A 20086-nucleotide genomic window follows, 5' to 3' on the forward strand; every position below is an offset into this window, starting at 1 on the left:
GTGATTCTCCAGTTCATTTTCTCTGTGACACTGCTTCAGGCTGTTAGCGTTATACAGAAATCCAAACAACTTATACCACTTCACGAGTTGGTCAAATCACGACGAAACAGAAGATATGGCCTGATCAGTGAGAACAAGAAAGAACTGCGATTTGAATTTTTCTTTGGCAGAAAGACGACTCGAATCATCAGCACATTCGTAATCAAACATTCTCTTCTTACGTCGCACCCTGGTTTCTGGAAACACCTGCTCAATACCCATATGCTCTGCTATTTCACGTGCATTTGTGGCCACAGAGATATATCCTGTATTTCGATAGTCTTCCAAAAACTTCTTTGTAGCACTGACTTCTGCCTGCAGTACGTCAGTTGACACATCTGGTGACTGAATTAATTTGGTGGTTTTATTGACGTGAAATAGTATATCGTACCACGTGTACACAGACAGAACAAAAGGCCAGGTAGTAACATGGTCTAAAAGCGCATCGGCTTCTGTTGCTGTATTGCCATCTTTCTTTTCGAGCGCATATTCTCGCAAAGATAACAAAGCATTGCACAATTCTTCAAGGTGATAACACAATGGCTTCACAGCATCAATTCTCGAATCCCAACAAGTGTCCGATAACCCTTTAACAGATATTGGCATATGTTCTTGAAGTATATCCCAACGTGAAGGTGAAGAAGAAAAGATAACGTATATTCTGTTAATCAGACCGAAAAAGTCAACGGCATATTTCGATGACTTTGCCGCGTCTGAGATCACAAGATTCCAAGTGTGAGCTCCACATGGTACATACAAGGCACGGTCATTTATTTCTAGCATGCGGGCTTGAACTCCTTTATTCTTTCCTCTCATATTTGCGCCGTTATCATAAGCTTGGCCTCTCATGTCAGCAATGTGTATTCCTAAGTTGTTTGCCTTTTCAAGAAATGCTTCCAATAAGCCCTCGCCAGTTGTATCATGAACATTAAGAAAACCAACAAACGCTTCACGAATATTGACACCATCTTCACCGTTGCATTCAACAAAGCGTAACACCACAGACATCTGTTCTTCATGTGACACGTCGGGAGTACAGTCCAAAATAACTGAATAATATTTTGCTTTTTTAAGCTGCGCTATGTTGGCCTCTTGAATGTTACTGGCAACAAGTTGAATCAGGTCGTTTTCGATCTGTGGACTGAGGTACTGAACATGTGTCTCTGCCTTCTTAATCCTCTGTAAAAGTTCGCTGAGGACAGTATCATACTTTGCAAGCAATTCAAACAGTCCCAAAAAGTTGCCATTCGAAGGATCGCCGAGCTTTTCATTACTTCCTCGAAATGCCAAGTTTCTTTTGGACAAGATAATAACGACATCAACCATGCATTTGACAACATTTCTCCAGAAATCTTTCTTTCAGAAAAGCTTGCAATTCGAGTTGGTCAATAGATGTACGGTTTACTATGCCTGACCGAAGGTCAAACCATTTCACCATACAGGCTTGATGACCTTTGCCTGTTTCATGCTGCTGAAGTCTTTTTGACAGTGGTTTCCAAGCAGATGTTCCACGACGTAGCAGTATGTCGCCAGTGCCAAATAATTTACAACAGAAACAAAAAATGGCATCTTTCTGAACTGAGTACATTAACCATGAACGTCTTATTTTCTCGCCATTTGCCATGGTTCGATAGAAATGAGTACTTGTGAACCTCCGTCTTTCCTCGTTAAATGGAAATTCGTAACTTCCATTCTGCTGCGGTGGGCCACGTGCAATAATGTCACACACTTGCCTGTCCGATATTATAGATGGCCAATCTCCTGGATCATCAGTCAGTGGTTCAGATTCAGATACTTCTTTCTCGGCAGCAGCTGGAATATCTGTCACAGTTTGTTTGGTAGAACAACTGGCTTCACCTTCAACCTCACTTGAAGCACTTCTGGATACTTCTGGATACGATTCGTCGCTGCTACCGCTGTCCGTTTCATGTGCCTGTACCTGTACGTTGGATTGCAGCGCAAAATACGTTGACAACTTTGGAATTTTCTCAAGTTCCTTCTCGGCATCTTTTGCTGCCTTTCGTTTACTAGCTCCGCTCTTATACGTTCTCTTAGACATCACAAAGCATGCTTCTGCGTTGGAAACGAATCGTTGCAAACGATAAAAAATTAAACAACTAAATTAATAACATTTATCCGCCGACCGCCATTATGAACGCAAATACACATTCTTTGAATGGGTCCAACTAAAATTCGAAACTGACCGACAGACAACTGATGTAGCCAATAGCATTATGATGTATCATAATGACTTCACCGTTTTGTCAGTAAAACCGACATGGATTGTGCAATAGCGTCAATAAATGTCACTTAACTAGTTATACCTTACATTTTTTTGCCACTTTTAAGGGCCCCCTTCCTTGTGGGGCCCCCTCCGGTTGGAGGGTACGGAGGGCACTCGCTACGCCTCTGAGAACTGCACACAGTATTCCAGATGAGGTCTCACCAGTGCCTTGTATAACGGTACTAACACCTCCTTATCTCTACTGGAAATACCTCGCCTGATGCATCCCAAGACCACATTAGCTTTTTTCACGGCCATATCACATTGGCGGCTAATAGTCATCCTGTGATCAACCAATACTCCGAAGTCCTTCTCTTCCTCTGTTACTTCCAACTGATGCGTCCCTAGCTTATAGCCACAATTCTTGTTATTAATCCCTAAATGCATGACCTTGCACTTTTCACTATTAAATTTCATCCTATTACTTTCCAGTTTACAAGGTCATCCAGATCTTCCTGTATGATATCCTGGTCCTTCTCTATATTGGCAATACCTCCCAGCTTCGTGTCATCCGCAAACTTTATTAGCACATTCCCACTTTTTGTGCCAAGGTCCGCAATAAAAAGATTAAATAAGATTGGTCCCAAAACCGATCTCTGAGGAACTCCACTAGTAACCTCCCTCCAGCCTGACAGTTCACCTTTCAGTACAACCTGTTGTAGTCTCCCCTTTAACCAGTTCCTTATCCACCTTTCAATTTTCATATTGATCCCCATCTTTTCCAATTTAGCTAATAATTCCCCATGTGGAATCGTATAAAATGCTTTACTGAAATCGAGGTAAATTAGATCCACTGCGTTTCCTTTGTCTAAAAAGTCTGTTGTCTTCTCAAAGAAGAAGATCAGGTTGGTTTGGCATGATCTACCTGTTGTAAAACCATGTTGGATTTTGTCCCAATTACCATTGACCTCAATGTCCTTAACTACTTTCTCTTTCAAAAATTTTTCCAAGACCTTGCATACTACAGATGTCAAACTAACAGGCCTGTAGTTGCTCGGATCACTTTTTTTCCCTTTCTTAAAAATAGGAACTGTTAGCAATTCTCCAGACATACGGTACAACCCCTGAGTTTACAGATTCATTAAAAATTCTTGCTAATGGGCTTGCAATTTCATGTACCAGTTCCTTTAATATTCTTGGATGAAGGTTATCTGGGGCCCCCGATTTAGTCCCATTAAGCTGTTCGACTTTGGCTTCTACCTCGGATGTGGTAATATCTACCTCCATATCCTCATTCCCATTTGTCATCCTACCATTATCCCTAAGTTCCTCATTAAAGACTGAGGCAAAATATTTGTTTAGATATTGGGCCATTCCTAGATTATCCTTAACCTCCACTCCATCCTCCGTGTTTAGCGATTCCACTTCTTCTTTCTTAGTTTTCTTCTTATTTATATGGCTATAGAGCCTTTTACTATTGGTTTTAATTTCCTTTGCAAGGTCCAACTCTACATGGCTTTTGGCTTTTCTCACTTTATCCCTACATGTTCCGACCTCAATAAGGTAGCTTTCCTTGCTGAGCACTCCCATCTTCCACTCCTTGTAGGCTTTCTGCTTTTTCTTAATCACCTCTCTGAGATGCTTGCTCATTCAGCTTGGTCTACAACTCCTGCCTATGAATTTTTTCCCCTTTCTTGGGATGCAGACTTCTGATAGTTTCTGCAACTTTGACTTGAAGTAATTCCAGGCCTCCTCTGCCTTTAGATCACAAGTTCTTCAGTCCAATCCACTTCCCTAACTAATTTCCTTAATTTTTTTAAAATTAGCCCTTTTGAAATCAAAAACCCAGTCACAGATCTATTTTTGTTTATCCTTCCATTTAGTTTAAACTGAATTAGCTCATGATCGCTCAAACCAAGGTTGTCCCCCACAACCATTTCTTCTATGAGGTCCTCACTACTCACCAAAATCAAATCTAAAATGGCATCCCCTCTTGTTGGTTCAGCAATTACTTGGTGAAGGAATCCATCAGCTATCGCATACTAGGAAAATCTGAGCCCTATTACTATTACTAGCACTTGTCCTCCAGTCTATATCTAGGAAGTTAATCTCCCATGATCACACAATTCCCATTAGTATTTACTTCATTAAAAACATTAAAAAGGTCTCTATCCATATTCAAATCAGATCCTGGTGGTCTATAGCACACCCCAAACATTATCTCAGGGGAGGCTATAGTAGCTTTCTTCCCCAATGTGATTTTTGCTCAGACAGACTCTGTCTTATCCATTCCATCCCTTCTTATTTCTTTACAGTCTATCTCATTGATATACAATGCTACTCCACCAGCTTTGCCTTTATTTCTGTCTTTCCTAAACAGCACATACCCTTCAATACCTGTACTCCAGTCATTACTACTATTCCACCATGTTTCTGTTATCCCCATAAAATCCGGTTTCACGTCCTGCACCAGTAACTCTAGTTTTGTTACCTAGGCTCCTTGCATTGGTGTACAAACATCTTAATTCTTGCTGTTTGACTTCGCTCACATTCTTTACCCAATTAGGCCCAGACATTCTACCACCAGTATCACCTATTAGAATGGTATCTACACTACCCTTCCTCCGTATGTCCATTCTCCTACCCACAGCTGTATCCTTTCTTACTTCATTTTCTTCCCTTTCAATGTTAAAATCCTGCATGGAGATTACCTGGACATCTCCCAACCATCTTCCCCCAATTCCTAGTTTAAAGCTCTCTTAATCAGTCGTAGAAGTTAACAAAAGCCAAGAAGTATTGGATTCTGTGTGCATCCTTTAGTCACGCCCATTCCATGCTGGCTGCCACTTTGTGGGGTTCCATTGCCAGTCTGTTAAATGAGATAATATCCCCGAGAAATTTAAGGATGTCCCAGTCAGATACACATTTCTCCAGCTTGATACATAGGTGATTCTGGCATAGTCTTTCAAGAATGCCGCTCAGGTGCTGGTCCTGAAGAACTTTGCCCTCAGAAGAAATTAGGGTGTCAAGGTAAATAATGACAGATTGGTCCAGTATATCCCAAAATATATCATTCATAAAGTGTTGAAAAGTTGCTGGAGCATTGCATGGGCTGAGCGGCATGACCAGATATTCATAATGACCATATTGAGTATGAAAGCCAGTCTTCCATTCATCTCCCTTGTACACAAACACCAGGTTATAGGCCTCTGCAGGTCTAACTTAGTGAAAATGTGAGCTGCATGTAGCCAGTCTGAGTTTGCTTATGAGGGAGAGCAGTGAGCAGTTTCGTATGGTCACTTTGTTGAGGCCCCATAATCGATACAAGGCCACAATGAGTCATCCATCTTCTTGGCAAAAAATATTGGGGCACTTGCCGGAGATGTGGATGGGCAGATGAAACCCTTCTGTAGGTTCTCCTGAAAATACATGGGGAGAGTCTGAAGTTCTGGCATATATCTGACTTATTGGGATCTCTGCTACAGGTTGGAGGTCATTGAGGGAGTCATAATTCTGATGCGGGGGCAGAATGTCTGCCTTTCCCTTATCAAAAACATTAACAGAGTCACGGTATTTGTGGAGGATCTCAGCTGAGGCAGACAGAGATGTGAGTGGCCCCGAGGGTCCTGGTGCCTTGCTCTCTGAGGTTTGCATTATCACGTGTAGAGCGTACCAGTCCAGTTCTTGGATCCTGGGAGGCAGGACAGCCGGCAATATCAAGAACTAAAGTGTAGTGTCTCCTTCCACCAGCAAATGTGGAGGTATTGGATAGTAAGCCAGGGCATACCTACAATTTCCAGAGCATGGGGGGCCCAGATTAGCCCAAATCTGAGGGTTTCCTGATGACCCCAGAGAGTGACAACTATCACTGGCAGGTCTTGTCTCCGAAGGAGAGAAGGGACCCATCAGCAGATTCAACCAGATCTGGAGAATTCTTGTGTATGGTGGGAATTGCATGGACCTCAGCAAAGTTCAGGTTTCAGTTTCTCCTCATATAGAGCTGTTTTATTGCCCCTGATTATTTTCATTGTGCTTCCCTAAAGCCCTTCTATTTCTGCTATATCATAGTTGAGATGGGGTGACTAGAACTGAACACAGTAGTCCAGGTGAGACCATTCCATCGATGTACAGAATGACTATAATATTTTCAGTATTTTCTATCCCAGTCTTTATACATCCTAACATTTATTCACCACAACACTGCCACCAGTAGCCAGAAAGCAGAAACAACTCAACACTGCACAGTGAATGTGTGTTTATATTAAACTGTACAAATACATGTCTTTACATTAAACTGTACAAATACATGTGAGGGAAGCCTCACATGTATTTGGCATCAAACTTTAGCCTGAATGTAATCTGAAACTGTAAACATGTGTTTACATTAAACTGTCCATACGGATGGTCAGCTTTTTTTCCTGAGTGGTTGTAGTTAATTTAGAACCCATTAATATGTACCAGTAATTCAAATGATCCCTTCTAATGTCTTGTAACTTGCATAGGTCAAAGTGAATTTCATCTATTACCACATTGCCTGTACATCAAGCACTGATAGATCTCTTAGAAATTCTTCACAGTCTTCTCTAGTCTTGACTAACCTAAATAATTGTTGTCATCTGCAAAGTAGATCAGCTGAGGCAGACAGAGATGTGAGTGGCCCTGAGGGTCCTGGTGCCTTGCTCTCTGAGGTTTGCATTATCACGTGTAGAGCGTACCAGTCCAGTTCTTGGATCCTGGGAGGCAGGACAGCCGGCAATATCAAGAACTAAAGTGTAGTGTCTCCTTCCACCAGCAAATGTGGAGGTATTGGATAGTAAGCCAGGGCATACCTACAATTTCCAGAGCATGGGGGGCCCAGATTAGCCCAAATCTGAGGGTTTCCTGATGACCCCAGAGAGTGACAACTATCACTGGCAGGTCTTGTCTCCGAAGGAGAGAAGGGACCCATCAGCAGATTCAACCAGATCTGGAGAATTCTTGTGTATGGTGGGAATTGCATGGACCTCAGCAAAGTTCAGGTTTCAGTTTCTCCTCATATAGAGCTGTTTTATTGCCCCTGATTATTTTCATTGTGCTTCCCTAAAGCCCTTCTATTTCTGCTATATCATAGTTGAGATGGGGTGACTAGAACTGAACACAGTAGTCCAGGTGAGACCATTCCATCGATGTACAGAATGACTATAATATTTTCAGTATTTTCTATCCCAGTCTTTATACATCCTAACATTTATTCACCACAACACTGCCACCAGTAGCCAGAAAGCAGAAACAACTCAACACTGCACAGTGAATGTGTGTTTATATTAAACTGTACAAATACATGTCTTTACATTAAACTGTACAAATACATGTGAGGGAAGCCTCACATGTATTTGGCATCAAACTTTAGCCTGAATGTAATCTGAAACTGTAAACATGTGTTTACATTAAACTGTCCATACGGATGGTCAGCTTTTTTTCCTGAGTGGTTGTAGTTAATTTAGAACCCATTAATATGTACCAGTAATTCAAATGATCCCTTCTAATGTCTTGTAACTTGCATAGGTCAAAGTGAATTTCATCTATTACCACATTGCCTGTACATCAAGCACTGATAGATCTCTTAGAAATTCTTCACAGTCTTCTCTAGTCTTGACTAACCTAAATAATTGTTGTCATCTGCAAAGTAGACCACCTCATACTTCACTCCTTTTTTCCAGATTATTAATAAATATATTAAACAACACTAATCATAGTGCAGATCCTGGAGGTGCTCCTTTGATAACCTTTTGCTATCTGGAAATTGACCATTTATTCCTACTCTTAACTTTTGTTCTTTGACCGTGCTTTACTTCTCACCCCATGACTTCTTGACAGAGTTTCCTTATACTTTCTGGTGAGGAACTTTGTCAAAGGTTTATTCAAAGTACAAATACATTATTTAACAGATTCTCCTTTATCAGCTGTTGACATACTCAAAGAATTCTAAGTAGATTAGAGAGGTATGATTTTCCTTTTACAGAAACAGTGCTGGTTTATCACTATCATATCATGATCACAGAAGCACTGACTTCCCCAGTTCCTGGGGGGTGCTCGAGCCCCACTCCACCCCAGGCCCCACTCCCATTCCACCCTTCCCCAAAACCTCCACTCCACCCCACCTCTTCCTGCTCCCATCCTCCCTGCCCCACCTTTTCCCACCCCTGCCCCACCTTGTTCCACCCCCTCCCCCGCCTCTTCCTGCCCCCGCTCCTCTACCTCCCCTCCAGCATCTCCTGCAAACTGCTGAACAGCTGATTACGGTGAGCAGAAGGCGCTTGGAGGGAGGGAGAGGTGCTAATCGGCCGGCCCGCTGGTAGCAAGTAGAGGTGGAAGGGGAGGGGCTGATCCATGGGACTGCCGGTGAGTGCTGAGCACCCACTATTTTTTTCCATGGGTGCTCCAGCCACGGAGCACCCACGGATTCAGCACCTATGCATGATCATATAGGTTTTTTATCATTTTATTATTATTACAACTGGTGCAGACATACATCTACATATCTCCCTAGTAGATGCACATTTTTAAAAAAGAATGAGGGGTCCGTTATGATTTGCATTACTCAAGCAGGATTTAAATTGTTTTTTGGGAGAGTAGTATATGCAGTATTTCATCTTTTGGCTCTATGTGACCCGACCCTATCTCCTAAAGTTCACATGGTTTTTTTGCTTTCTGAGAGCACTAGAGGTTTCTAGAATCAGAGCTGCATTAATTGGAGCATGGTGATTTGTGGTAAAATGTAATTTACCTGTGGAAGACACCTTTGCATACAGTATTACTTAATATCAGCATCTGCTCTGAGACAGTCAGTTCTAAGGATAGAATTTGGCCTGCTGGAGCGAATTCGGCAGTCTTTATACACAGATAAAACTCCCAATGAAGCTAATAGGATTTTTCACTGATTTAGGGAGGGCAACATTTGGCCCATGATCAATAAAATTACTTGTGTCCTGTGGATCAGATATCAGCTTTAAGCCATTGGCTTCACTTGGGCATTGTGAAGAATTCTGGCTGAATCAACCAAAATTCCTCTGGGGTTCAGGGGAAACACATGTTGAAGTAGGAGCCCGTTTGTCTCTACAAACATTGGTGCTCCCTCCTATTAACTCCCCACTCTCAAACTTACTGAACTCTGACGGCTTGTGCGGAGAAGGATGGGGACATGGTCTCGTCGTCTCCCAGCCACTCCTTGACCTCACTGGGAAGGCTAGCCTAGCATTGCTACTGGAATTAGTCCAAGCACAGCACCTGCTTTCTTCCTTTGCCTTCTGATGGTGACTGGCCCTGCAGTGGGGCACAAAGTAGAGGAAGGCTCTTTATTACCTCTGTCCCACCTTTGTACACATGCAGGGGCAGCTAAAACAAGGCTCTTAATGTCTGATGCCCATGGATGCAGGAATCTGTATAGTGTATATCAAAAAAAGGCAGAAGATTAATGTACACTCTGGGTTTTTTTTAAATAACGGCTCATTTCCGTATACCTTTGGTTGTTGGTTTTTTAAAGAAAATAAATGTATACTGCAATGTGATTGCCTAGCCTGCCAGAAATAATAGTCTCATTTTTTCTACTACATATTTTATAAAATAAACTCATGGGCCTGCTGTATTTGTCCAGATTTCTTCCCCTTTTTGTTACACTATGTCTTCGAATGAGGTCAAGAGAAAAAAAATCATTAATATCTGTCAACTTCCTTTATAACCTTAAGGAAAAATCTTTGTATGATATCACACAGACAGATTTTCAATTTCCTTGTGTAATAAACAGATGCTTTAGGATTTGGATGTAATTTAAAGGTTTAAAAAAATCACATTGAGATTGATGAATAAATCAGTTGTGAAGACAAAAACATTGATGCCTGTTGAAAATACCTCTCCAGACAGGCAGGAAATGAAATTAGTTCCCAGTAAAGTGTGGAGATGAGGATCACTGTTTAGTTCTGCTGCAGGCTTTTTAGGACTTGCTATCGTGGCGCAACAAAACAGCTAGGGCTACAGAAATCTAATTAAAGAGCAAATGTCCCTTCTGACACCAAATTAATCTTTATCAAGTTCCCTATTTTTATTTCAATCTGGCACAGGAAAATGAAATTTAAAATTCTAGGCATGTTGCAAAACAGTTGGTGATTTTCTCTTGAGCATTACAATGCAAAACATTCAGCATTGTTTAATTAGACCTCTAAGCACTCATTTTCTGAACACTTTTTATTTCATCATTGTGTGTTAAGGACTTACACAAATAATGCACAAATATTTACTACAGGCCTAATATGAGGCTGTCTTCCTATGTTATGCAGATATATACTTCCAGGATTCATGAAAAGACTGAAATATTGATTGTTTACATTTTGGATATGATCATCATTTATTAGCCCTCTATTTTGAGTAGTTCTGGAATTCTTAAATTATCTTTTGTTTTGGTGTATATGTGCTCAACAATGTAAATTATCATTTGTATTATAGTAGCCCTACAAAGCCTTAACCAAGATCAGTGCCCCATTTTGCCAGGTGCTGTACATACAGAGTAAGAGACAGTCCTGCCCCCGAAGAGCTTACAATTTGAAGGCATGTCTTCACTGCAGTGTTAGCTTGAGGTATAACTCAAGTGGGGCCCATAACCCAGCTCTCGTCCACACACAAAATTCTCTAGCTCCAGTTAAACTCGAGCTAGCTGACCCATCAGGGGATGTGGGTCAAAGCTCAAGGGCTGCTGATGCTGAGGGTAGAAATGCATTGGAGACTCTGTGCTGTAATCCAAACACTCTGCAGCTTGCGTGTTGTTTGAGCATCTTTGGGGTTGTTTGTTGTGAGCACTCTCACCTGAGATAGGCTGATGTGAGAGGAGTTAATTTGAGGAGAGTAGATAACTTCAATGAAGCCTGGCATAGACATGACAGACAAAGGTTGCAGAAAAAGAAGAATTATTACCCCTGTTTTACAGATGGGAGAACTGAGGCATAGCAGGATTAAGGCTCTGATCTAACAAAGCACTTAAGCATATGCTTACATTTCAGCACAAATAGTACCAACTGTGTCAGACTATTCATGTGCACAAACTTTGCTGAACTGGAGCCAAAGTGACTTGTCCAAGGTCACATAGGAACTCTGGGGCAGAGCCTGGAATTGGAGCCCAATCAGTACCAGGCCAGTGCCTTCACCACAGAACATCCTTCCACTCTGAAGATGTTTATTCATCCTTAGTCTAGCCAAAGTGTTTACAGTGTTGTACTGTTGTTCTCTCCCTCTGACCTTGAGGAACCATCTGTCTTAGACAGAAAGTATATTTGATTCTCTATGCCTGTTCAGCTCCGTGCTTCTCTAAAACAGGTGTCTAGAGCTACCAACACTATCAGATGGTCCTGTGTATATGTTTGCTTCATAAAGACTGGTAATAGATCACTAAGGAGGATGTACCTCCAAGGTACAAAGGTAATTCTAAATGCCTGAGAATATGCTCTTTTATATAGTTTCCTCTTGCGACTGAATTAGAAATGGCCCCAAGACTAGTGTATTATATACAAATTATGATGATAATATTACAAGACCCAATTCTATGATCTTCAATCAAGCAAAACTCTGATCAGAGTCAATAGGAGTTTTGCTCAATTAAAGAGCACAGAATGTAACTCACTTATTGTTTGTTATTATGAAGCATTATTTGTATTCCAGTAGTGCCTCAACTAGGTTAACACAATTCACATCCAGGAAGACAAAGTCCATACAGCTGAAGAACTTTCAGCCTAAGACTCCACAATGCAATGGCTGTTGGCCCATACAGTTTGGCTTGAAGGATCAGGGCCTAAGAAGACAAGCAATTTACATAGCGAGGGTGAGAGAGTAACAACAAAAATGTGTATATCTTTTGTACACAACCGTATATATGTTACACATCAGCTATACCCCATTATCCCTCAACCTATCCACCATTAGTTGGCCAGTTTCTTGCAGGCATCCCTCACAGAAGAAGTGGGTCTTCTGGAAGGATTTGAAAGAGAAAAGGGTACTGACCTTATGAATCAATTCTTGAAGGGCATACTATGCAGGGCCAGCTCCAGGCACCAGCCCTCCAAGCATGTGCTTAGGGCAGCACCTGGAGGGGGGCGGCGCTCACCCGGGGAGAGCGGGGCCCCGGCTGGGCTCTCCGCCCTCCTCCCAGCACTCCGTCCGGTTGGGGAGAGCAGGGCCGCGGCCGGGCTTTCCGCCCTCCTCCCGGCGCTCCGGGAGGTCGGGGAGAGTGGGGCCACAGCCAGGCTCGGCGCCCTCCCCTGCCGCGCTCCCCGGCGGGGGGGGGGGGGGGGGGGGCGGCAGGAGGCTTTTTTGCCTCCCCAGGCAAAAAAGCCAGAGCCGGCCCTGATACTATGCATAGGAGGCAGTGTGGAAGAAGGTCTGAAGAAGGTTGTAGGAGAAGTGGATAAGTTGGTGATCAAGGCTAGCATTTTTAATAGAGTGATTGGTGGACATGATAAGTCATAACAGCAGATAAGTGTGGGGGGGACAGAGGTCTAAAAGGCTTTGAAGATAAGACTAAGAAACTTGAATATAATGCAGTGAAAAATGGGGGCCAGTGGAGTGATTAGAGGAGGGAAGTGACATTTTGTTCATTTTGTTTTTAAAGGAGGCTCATTCCTAGGGGCCTAACAGAAGCTACAATTTTTCTTTCTTTCTTTTTGAAAAAAACAACATGGCTCAGTTATTAAACCAGAAACAGGAAATAAATCTCCCTAGCAGCCTCTCCTACTACAAAGTGTATATAAAGCAACCACATACAAACCACTTAAACTAACAAATACAACTGAAAAGTCATGCATTTAGTCACAGGCGTGCCATACATGAACTCTGGCCAGAAAGAGTGGATTTTCAAACTAAATATTTTAGACCAAATTCAGCCTTTGCTTTAGCAGTGCACCTTCTATTGACTTCAAAGGGAATTATACCTGCTTGCCCCAGCACTGAGTTTGGTCTCCATTTTTTTTCCAGCAACCACTGGTTGGTTTCATACTGCATTCATATGTTCTAAACTATGAAGTATTTCTAACTTTATAGAAACATTCTTTATGTTTATTTAGGATAAACTTGGTATAGTAAATCAATACCTGGTGCCCTTGAAATTCTAACAACTCTGCTAGTTTTGAAAGACAACATTTAAACACGCTACTATATTGAAAGAATATGCCAAAAACCTTTATCTCTTTTCAATTACTAAATATTTCATTTAAAAAAAAATACATTTATTTCCATTCTCCGTTTGTTTTCTCCTCTCCTTGGTTTCAAATAGCTTTCACTACATTAGTTGCCCAACTGTTAAAAAGCTTTGGTTGAATTTTTGTTTAGTTGAGAAAGAAGTACAAATAAAAGAAGAAGCAGATGGTCCCTTTGTGACTGAACGAAGAAAAAGGGTTTAGAGAACAATATGTGAATAGGTGTAGTCTAATAAAACACTCAGCCACCTGCTGCCTGCATCCTTCAAAAAGATTCTGTTGCATATTCTGGGAATTAACTACTAGTGTATCCTTAGTTTAATCAAAATGCAAGCTCTAAGAAGCAAACAGACTTTATTTTCCCCCGAGTTGATTGAGTTGTCCTCTTAGCTTTAAATTGTTTCTGTTCCATGGCTCTTAGTTCCATACTATAACTGTGTGTTATCTAACAATTTGGTGTGTTTTGTTTTGTTTTGTTTGTTTCCAAAATCAAGGAAAGGTTTTTAAAAAATAAAAAATACCCACACACGTTTTCTGCCTGTTTTAAGTTTGCCAATTCAGAGTATAAATACAAGGAAAAGGACTCTGATATTTTGTTCTGCACATGCTACTTTTAAAAGATTTTTGCACCTAAACTACTGCTTCGTTTATTGTACATTGTATTGGCTTCCTTTTTCTTACAGGGATTTACTCTTCAGCCTGATTATCAGAATATCATCAACCCTACATCTACAGCTGCACAAGTTGTTACCCAAGCAATGGAGTATGTTCGTTCAGGGTGCAGAAATCCTCCAGCACAGACTGTGGACTGGAATAATGACTACTGCAGTAATGGGTAAGCAGCCAATGAATGCCACCTGGTGTTGAGCAACCTTTATGACACAAATGTTTGGCAGGGGGTGGGAAATAGCTCTGTTGCCTGTTTCTCTACTGATTTTTTTTAGAAGGGCATCTGTATTGGTGCTGTGTTTATTCAGTAGTTGAATTACTGTATGAAAGCAAGTGCTTAACACATACAGTTAAAGATTGCTCTCAAATAAGTGCATTTTACTTCTGGAAAACTTAAATTTGCCAGAGAACTGCAATTTGATCATTAAAAGGTAAGATTGGGAGGGACAGATCACTCCTTCCTGCTTGATCAGGGCTGTGCTAAGAGGGAAATGTCACAAGTCTCCCCTCATAGAATTTTCTTACAAATTCTTCCATCACTGGGTGGAATTTTTCGCCCAGTGGAACAAGTGCCATGATGCTCAGATATTATAGTGATGGGCCTTGGTATCAGAACAGAAAAGAATGAATCTCAGGGGATTCAACAGAGACACAGGGTGTGTCTACACAGCAAAAAAAACCCCACCACCCGACTCGGGCTCACTGGGATCAGTCTGCAGGGCTGTTTCATTGCTGTGTAGACTTCTGGGCTCAGGCTGGAGTTCAGGCTGTAGGACCCTGCAGGGTGGGAGGGTTCCAGAGCTCGGGCTCCAGCCCAAACCTGGAACTCTACAAAGCAATGAAACAGCCCCACAGTCCCAGCCCAAGTCAGCTGGCTCGGGACAGACGCAGGTTTTTCTTTGCTGTGTAGACATACCCACAGTGTCATCCACACAGAAGCACTATACCTCTACCATGGTGCCCCTTCAGACCCTCTCTGCTAGATCCCATGCAGCACAACTCCAATGGAGCCATGATGACAGACTCCTCAGGCTACTCCAGGAATCCCCGACATGTGTGTGGGGGGGAGGCAATTCAAGGAGGAATGTTGCTAATAGCTGTCTTACCTTTTGTATGGATTCCCAGTCAGTCTTCAGCAGGTAGTTACTGTGCCTAATATACTCAGACCCCTAGCCTGGCCCTTCTCAGCCTCTGGCATGCCTCCCCACTGCAGAGGCTGCTTACAGCCCCTCTTCACATCATACACACCCCTGTACAAGAAGGTGGAGATCTATGTACAGAGAGAACCTTGGCTGAAGGCCCCCCGTGGGAGCCAGGAAACAATAGTTCTGTGCTTGCCTCTTCCGCAACCTTCCTGTGTCATCTTGAGCAAGTCACTTCATCTTTCTGCACCTCAGTTTCCTTATCTGAAAAATGGGGATCAAAACATTTCCCTACCTCACTGGGTGCTGGGAGGTTATTTCAGTCACATAGGTAATGCACTTGGTGATTCTCCAGTCATGCTATGGAGGTACAAATTATGGTTAGTATTTTTATTATTTTTGTTAGAGCAGTGCAACCAGTACTTCAGTGGGAGACGCAAACTAGTGACGCCCGAAATATGACAAGTTTCTTTCTTGAGGGGTGGTAGAACTAATAAAAATTTGACAGGTTTAAAAAGTGTTTGCTCTATTTCTTTTTGAACAGGGGCATGCAGAGGGACAAAGCACTGTACCTTACCTGAAAATCTGGAAAACCTCTCCTTTCCGTTGAGGATTGCAGGGAAGTCTTTTCATCACGGATTGCTTTATGCAGTCAAGGCAGTTCTGCATTTTATTAGAAAATACAAGTTGCTAAGCACTTAGGACTATTTGAGCTTGTGGGTCACCCACTCTGGAAAAAATAGTCTTGCTTCTTTCTTTCTTTTTTTATTTTATTTTATTTTTTTTCTCAGAGATCCTTTAACGGACATTGCTTTTCTTCTTTCCTGAAGGAAAATTGGACTACTCAGATTTTATGTTGGTTTTTGCTGTGAAGTGCTGCGCTAGTAACTGCCTTAGCAACTGTAGATAAAAGTCCTGGATTTTCCATTGGTTTTCATAATGGGTGTTTATATGAAACTACTAAAGACTTTTTAAATGGCTTGATGTAGCAGTCATAGCAAGTTTGTAAATAGCATCTATGTTACACTCTCCTAGAGTATAAAATGTGAATGTTTTTGTAGCTAATTGTAATTGAAACTGGCTCACAATAGGGGTTAAATTGGCAAACATTCATATTTTTACTTCATTTTTAAACAACTGACTAATAGTTCTATATTTTCAAAGTATTTGGAAAAAATAGTATTCCCAAATGGTGTTAATTAAAAATATTGGCTTTGTCTCATTAAATAGATAAAAGGGTGAAAAAAACTAGTCTTGGGAAAGAGCACAAACACATTTATTTTATACTGCCTAAAAATGCTTTTTTTTAAAAAATCACTTTACGTGTAATGGTTAGTAAACATCAATTAAGTCCTTTTATGTATAAAACTGCCAAATGCTTACCTGATATTTTATTAGATGCAGAAACAGATTGGAGACAGCTAAATTATAATCTTTACATATGGCTATGTATTATTGTTTCTTCATACTGTGTCTGTATTTAATCTTTTTTTAATGGAACCTGTTGCGCCTATTTATGAAATAATAAATATAGGTGTTTGTAAGTAAATTTGTTAGCATTTTAAAGAGGTTTCTTTGCGTTAACTTTTGCTGGCAAAAAATTATTCACAACTGATGTGAATATTTTATTTAGTTTTTCAATGACATGAATCAAGCCAAACCTGCATTTTCTGGCAGAAGATGAAAGTACCCAACATTTATTTCTGCATTTCTTTGGCTGGTGGAAAATGGAAAAAAAAAAAAAGATATTTTAAGTACTTCCCTTCTTAATGCATTGTAACAGGGAGTTGCCCAAAATGAACTCATAAGCCAACAAGGCTAAATAAACCGAAAGGCACCGTCTGTTAAATGCTGCCTCTTGGAGCTCAATCAGTTTTGGTTAATCAGTCAAATGAAATAAAAATAAATAAACTGGAAAAGTTAACAAATCATGAAGGCAATAGGTCTTGTAATAAGAGATGAGTGACTTTGCTCTGAGCTTGAGGAGGGTATCGCAAATACTTACTAAAATGTGAGGTGAGTAACAAGGCAGTAGGATAAAGAGTAAGAAAGCCAAAATAGAACATTCTCAAGGTTTTAAATCAGGGATTGCTAGGAAAACATATTACTGTGGGATGTCAACTGGGATGCCTGTCCAATTGATGATGAATACCACTGATTTGTATTTCCTATGTGAAATAAAAATAACAGTTCTGATTCAATATATATTGTGTAATCCAGTCAACATTTTTAAAAAACAAAAGGTACAGTATGCTTGTTTTGGAATGATTTTAGGCAATGTACAACCTGAATCACTTGAGCATGTAATAACTAATAAATAATGCAGATCAGATGTGATTACTCAAATGACTGTAGCTGAGAGCTCTAATTTTCCTGTCTTGAAACTGTATAAGAACTCGTGATTAAGTTCACAGTTTATTGTTTGTCTGTTTAGTACTTTAGAAATATACCAGCACTGCTAATTACCCAATGTCTTCTATTTATTATATTATAATAAACTACATTTTCCATTCTCATCAGTTCTAAAATGAGAAGATAATTATTGGGACGGGAAAAGTCAGCTATAACTATGACAGGCAGATTTTTTCTTGTATGGGAAAGATCTGTGTTACCTTAATCTTTTTAGAGCAGCTGTGCAGAAAAGGTATAAAAGTTGTTAATTACAATATCCAAGCAGAATTCAAAATACAAGCAAAAATTAATGTAAATAAAAATACATCATGAATAAAATACTTATTCTGTATGAAATCACCGCTACTTGGTCTTAGTCTTTAAGAGCTTGAACCTACAACATGCTGAGCACTCTGGCCCCAATCCAACAAAGCAGTTAAGCCCATGTTTAACTTCAAGAACATTACTAGTTCACATTGACTTCAATGGGAATTCTGTGCCTGCAACTGTGGTAGGCCCTGGCCTTCAGAAAGAGCATCAGTGTTTATCTTGTCTACATGGCGTTCACCTTGAAATGCCTTGAGTCCACATGCAACCTGTTTTTAAACCAATTTATTTGGCCTCTTGTGGACCGCAGGATGACTATGAGTCGGCAATGTGACGTGGCGGTGAAAAAAGCCAATGCGGTCTTGGGATGTATTAGGCGAGGTATATCTAGTAGAGATAGGGAGGTCATGCTTCCGTTGTATAAGGCGCTGGTGAGACCGCATTTGAAGTACTGTGTGCAGTTCTGGTCTCCAATGTTTAAAAAAGATGAACTCAAACTGGAACGGGTGCAGAGAAGGGCGACTAAGATGATCAGAGGAATGGAAAACCTGTCGTATGAAAAGAGATTAGAGGAGCTTGGGTTGTTTAGTCTGACAAAGCGAAGGCTGAGGGGGGATATGATTGCTATCTTTAAATATATCAGAGGGGTTAATACAAGGGAGGGAGAGGAATTATTCCAGTTTAGTACTAATGTGGACACGAGAACGAATGGATACAAACTGGCCGGGGGGAAGTTTAGGCTAGAAATTAGACGAAGGTTTCTGACCGTCAGAGGGGTGAAATATTGGAACGGCCTTCCGAGGGAAACGGTGGGGGCGACGGACCTGTCTGGTTTTAAGATTAAGTTGGATAAGTTTATGGAGGGAATGGTTTAATGATAAAACATAGTAGCCAAGGAAAACCAAGCAATGGTACATGAACAACATAATGGCCAACAAGGGTCAGGCTAGAGACTCTTGCCTATATGCTCGGGGTATTACTGATCGCCATATTTGGGGTCGGGAAGGAATTTTCCTCCAGGGTAGATTGGCTGAGCCTCTGGAGGTTTTTCGCCTTCCTCCGCAGCATGGGGCAGGGATCACTAGCAGGAGGGTCTCAGCCGATTGAAGTCACTAAAACACAGGACTGGGGACTTCAACGGTAGAGTACAGGGAAGGGTCTTGCGGCCTGCAGCATGCAGGGGGTCAGACCAGATGATCATAATGGTCCCTTCTGACCTTAATGTCTATGAGTCTATGAGTCTATGAGTTGCAATAAGTAATCGTCCTAGGAACAGGAGTGAATCCATTGTGTCATGAGTGTGTTCATTTTAAGGTTCATGTGGACACACTCCTAACTATTCTGCTACTTTCCCATGTTGCATCACTTCACATGCAGGTCAACCTGTCCTTGTGTGCCCTCCACTGCTCCAGGGTCATTTTGACCAGATGTCACTTCTTGGTTTAAATGCTGGCAGGCAGCCGAGTGCCTTTTTTCAGTACCAGGTAATAGGGAGTTCACATACCTATTATAGCAGCCATGCCCCACAAGCCTTCAAGTGGACATCTTTAAAAGTTCTGGCCTTGATTTCTCTCTTTGGAGAGCTATATGTTCGTCCCATGTGGAGAAGACCTGGGACTGAACATATATTAGTGGATGCCAAGAGAGGAATCATGGGAGTTTGTTAGTATGAACTCTCAGGGCCAGAATTCTTATAGTTTCTGATAGATGTCCATCCCACAATGCACCACAAGAAAAATCACAAATCATAGAGCTGAGTGGTAGAACATTGCAATATGGGAAATCTGCTCAAAACACTTAGCAGTTAATTTGAAGGAGCACAGAACTGTGTGGATGCAATGATTAGCAACGAACATACCTTAAACCAACATAACAAAGCTGTGTCAATGCACTTCAATTCAATATAGTTAAATCACTGCACTTGGAGTGAACAAACTGGATCGATGTAAGATCCCTGTGCCCATCCGGCCTTAGTTCCAGAGGAAAGATCTAGCATTGAAGCTGCAATGGTATCTTTTCATGGCTGATCTCAGAAGAAGCAATGTCTGGTTACTATCTGCAAAGAGTTACCTGATACTTTT

The 20086-nt window shown here is 41.2% G+C and overlaps 1 protein-coding gene across 3 annotated transcripts in view; it reads left to right on the forward strand.

The window, feature by feature from the left end:
* The window catches only part of TOX (thymocyte selection associated high mobility group box), a 265158-nt gene extending 247355 nt beyond the window's left edge, over positions 1 to 17803 (forward strand). For all 3 annotated transcript variants that reach the window (XM_054021071.1, XM_054021073.1, XM_054021072.1), the window contains exons 8-9: positions 14160 to 14311; positions 15832 to 17803. In XM_054021071.1, coding sequence (XP_053877046.1) covers positions 14160 to 14311; positions 15832 to 15868 — 189 coding nt within the window. In that variant the 3' untranslated portion in view covers positions 15869 to 17803. The remainder of the gene's footprint in view (positions 1 to 14159; positions 14312 to 15831) is intronic.
* The last annotated feature ends 2283 nt before the right edge of the window (positions 17804 to 20086 follow it).

The sequence above is a fragment of the Malaclemys terrapin genome, chromosome 2 (assembly GCF_027887155.1).
Source record: "Malaclemys terrapin pileata isolate rMalTer1 chromosome 2, rMalTer1.hap1, whole genome shotgun sequence".
Lineage (NCBI taxonomy): Eukaryota > Metazoa > Chordata > Testudines > Emydidae > Malaclemys > Malaclemys terrapin.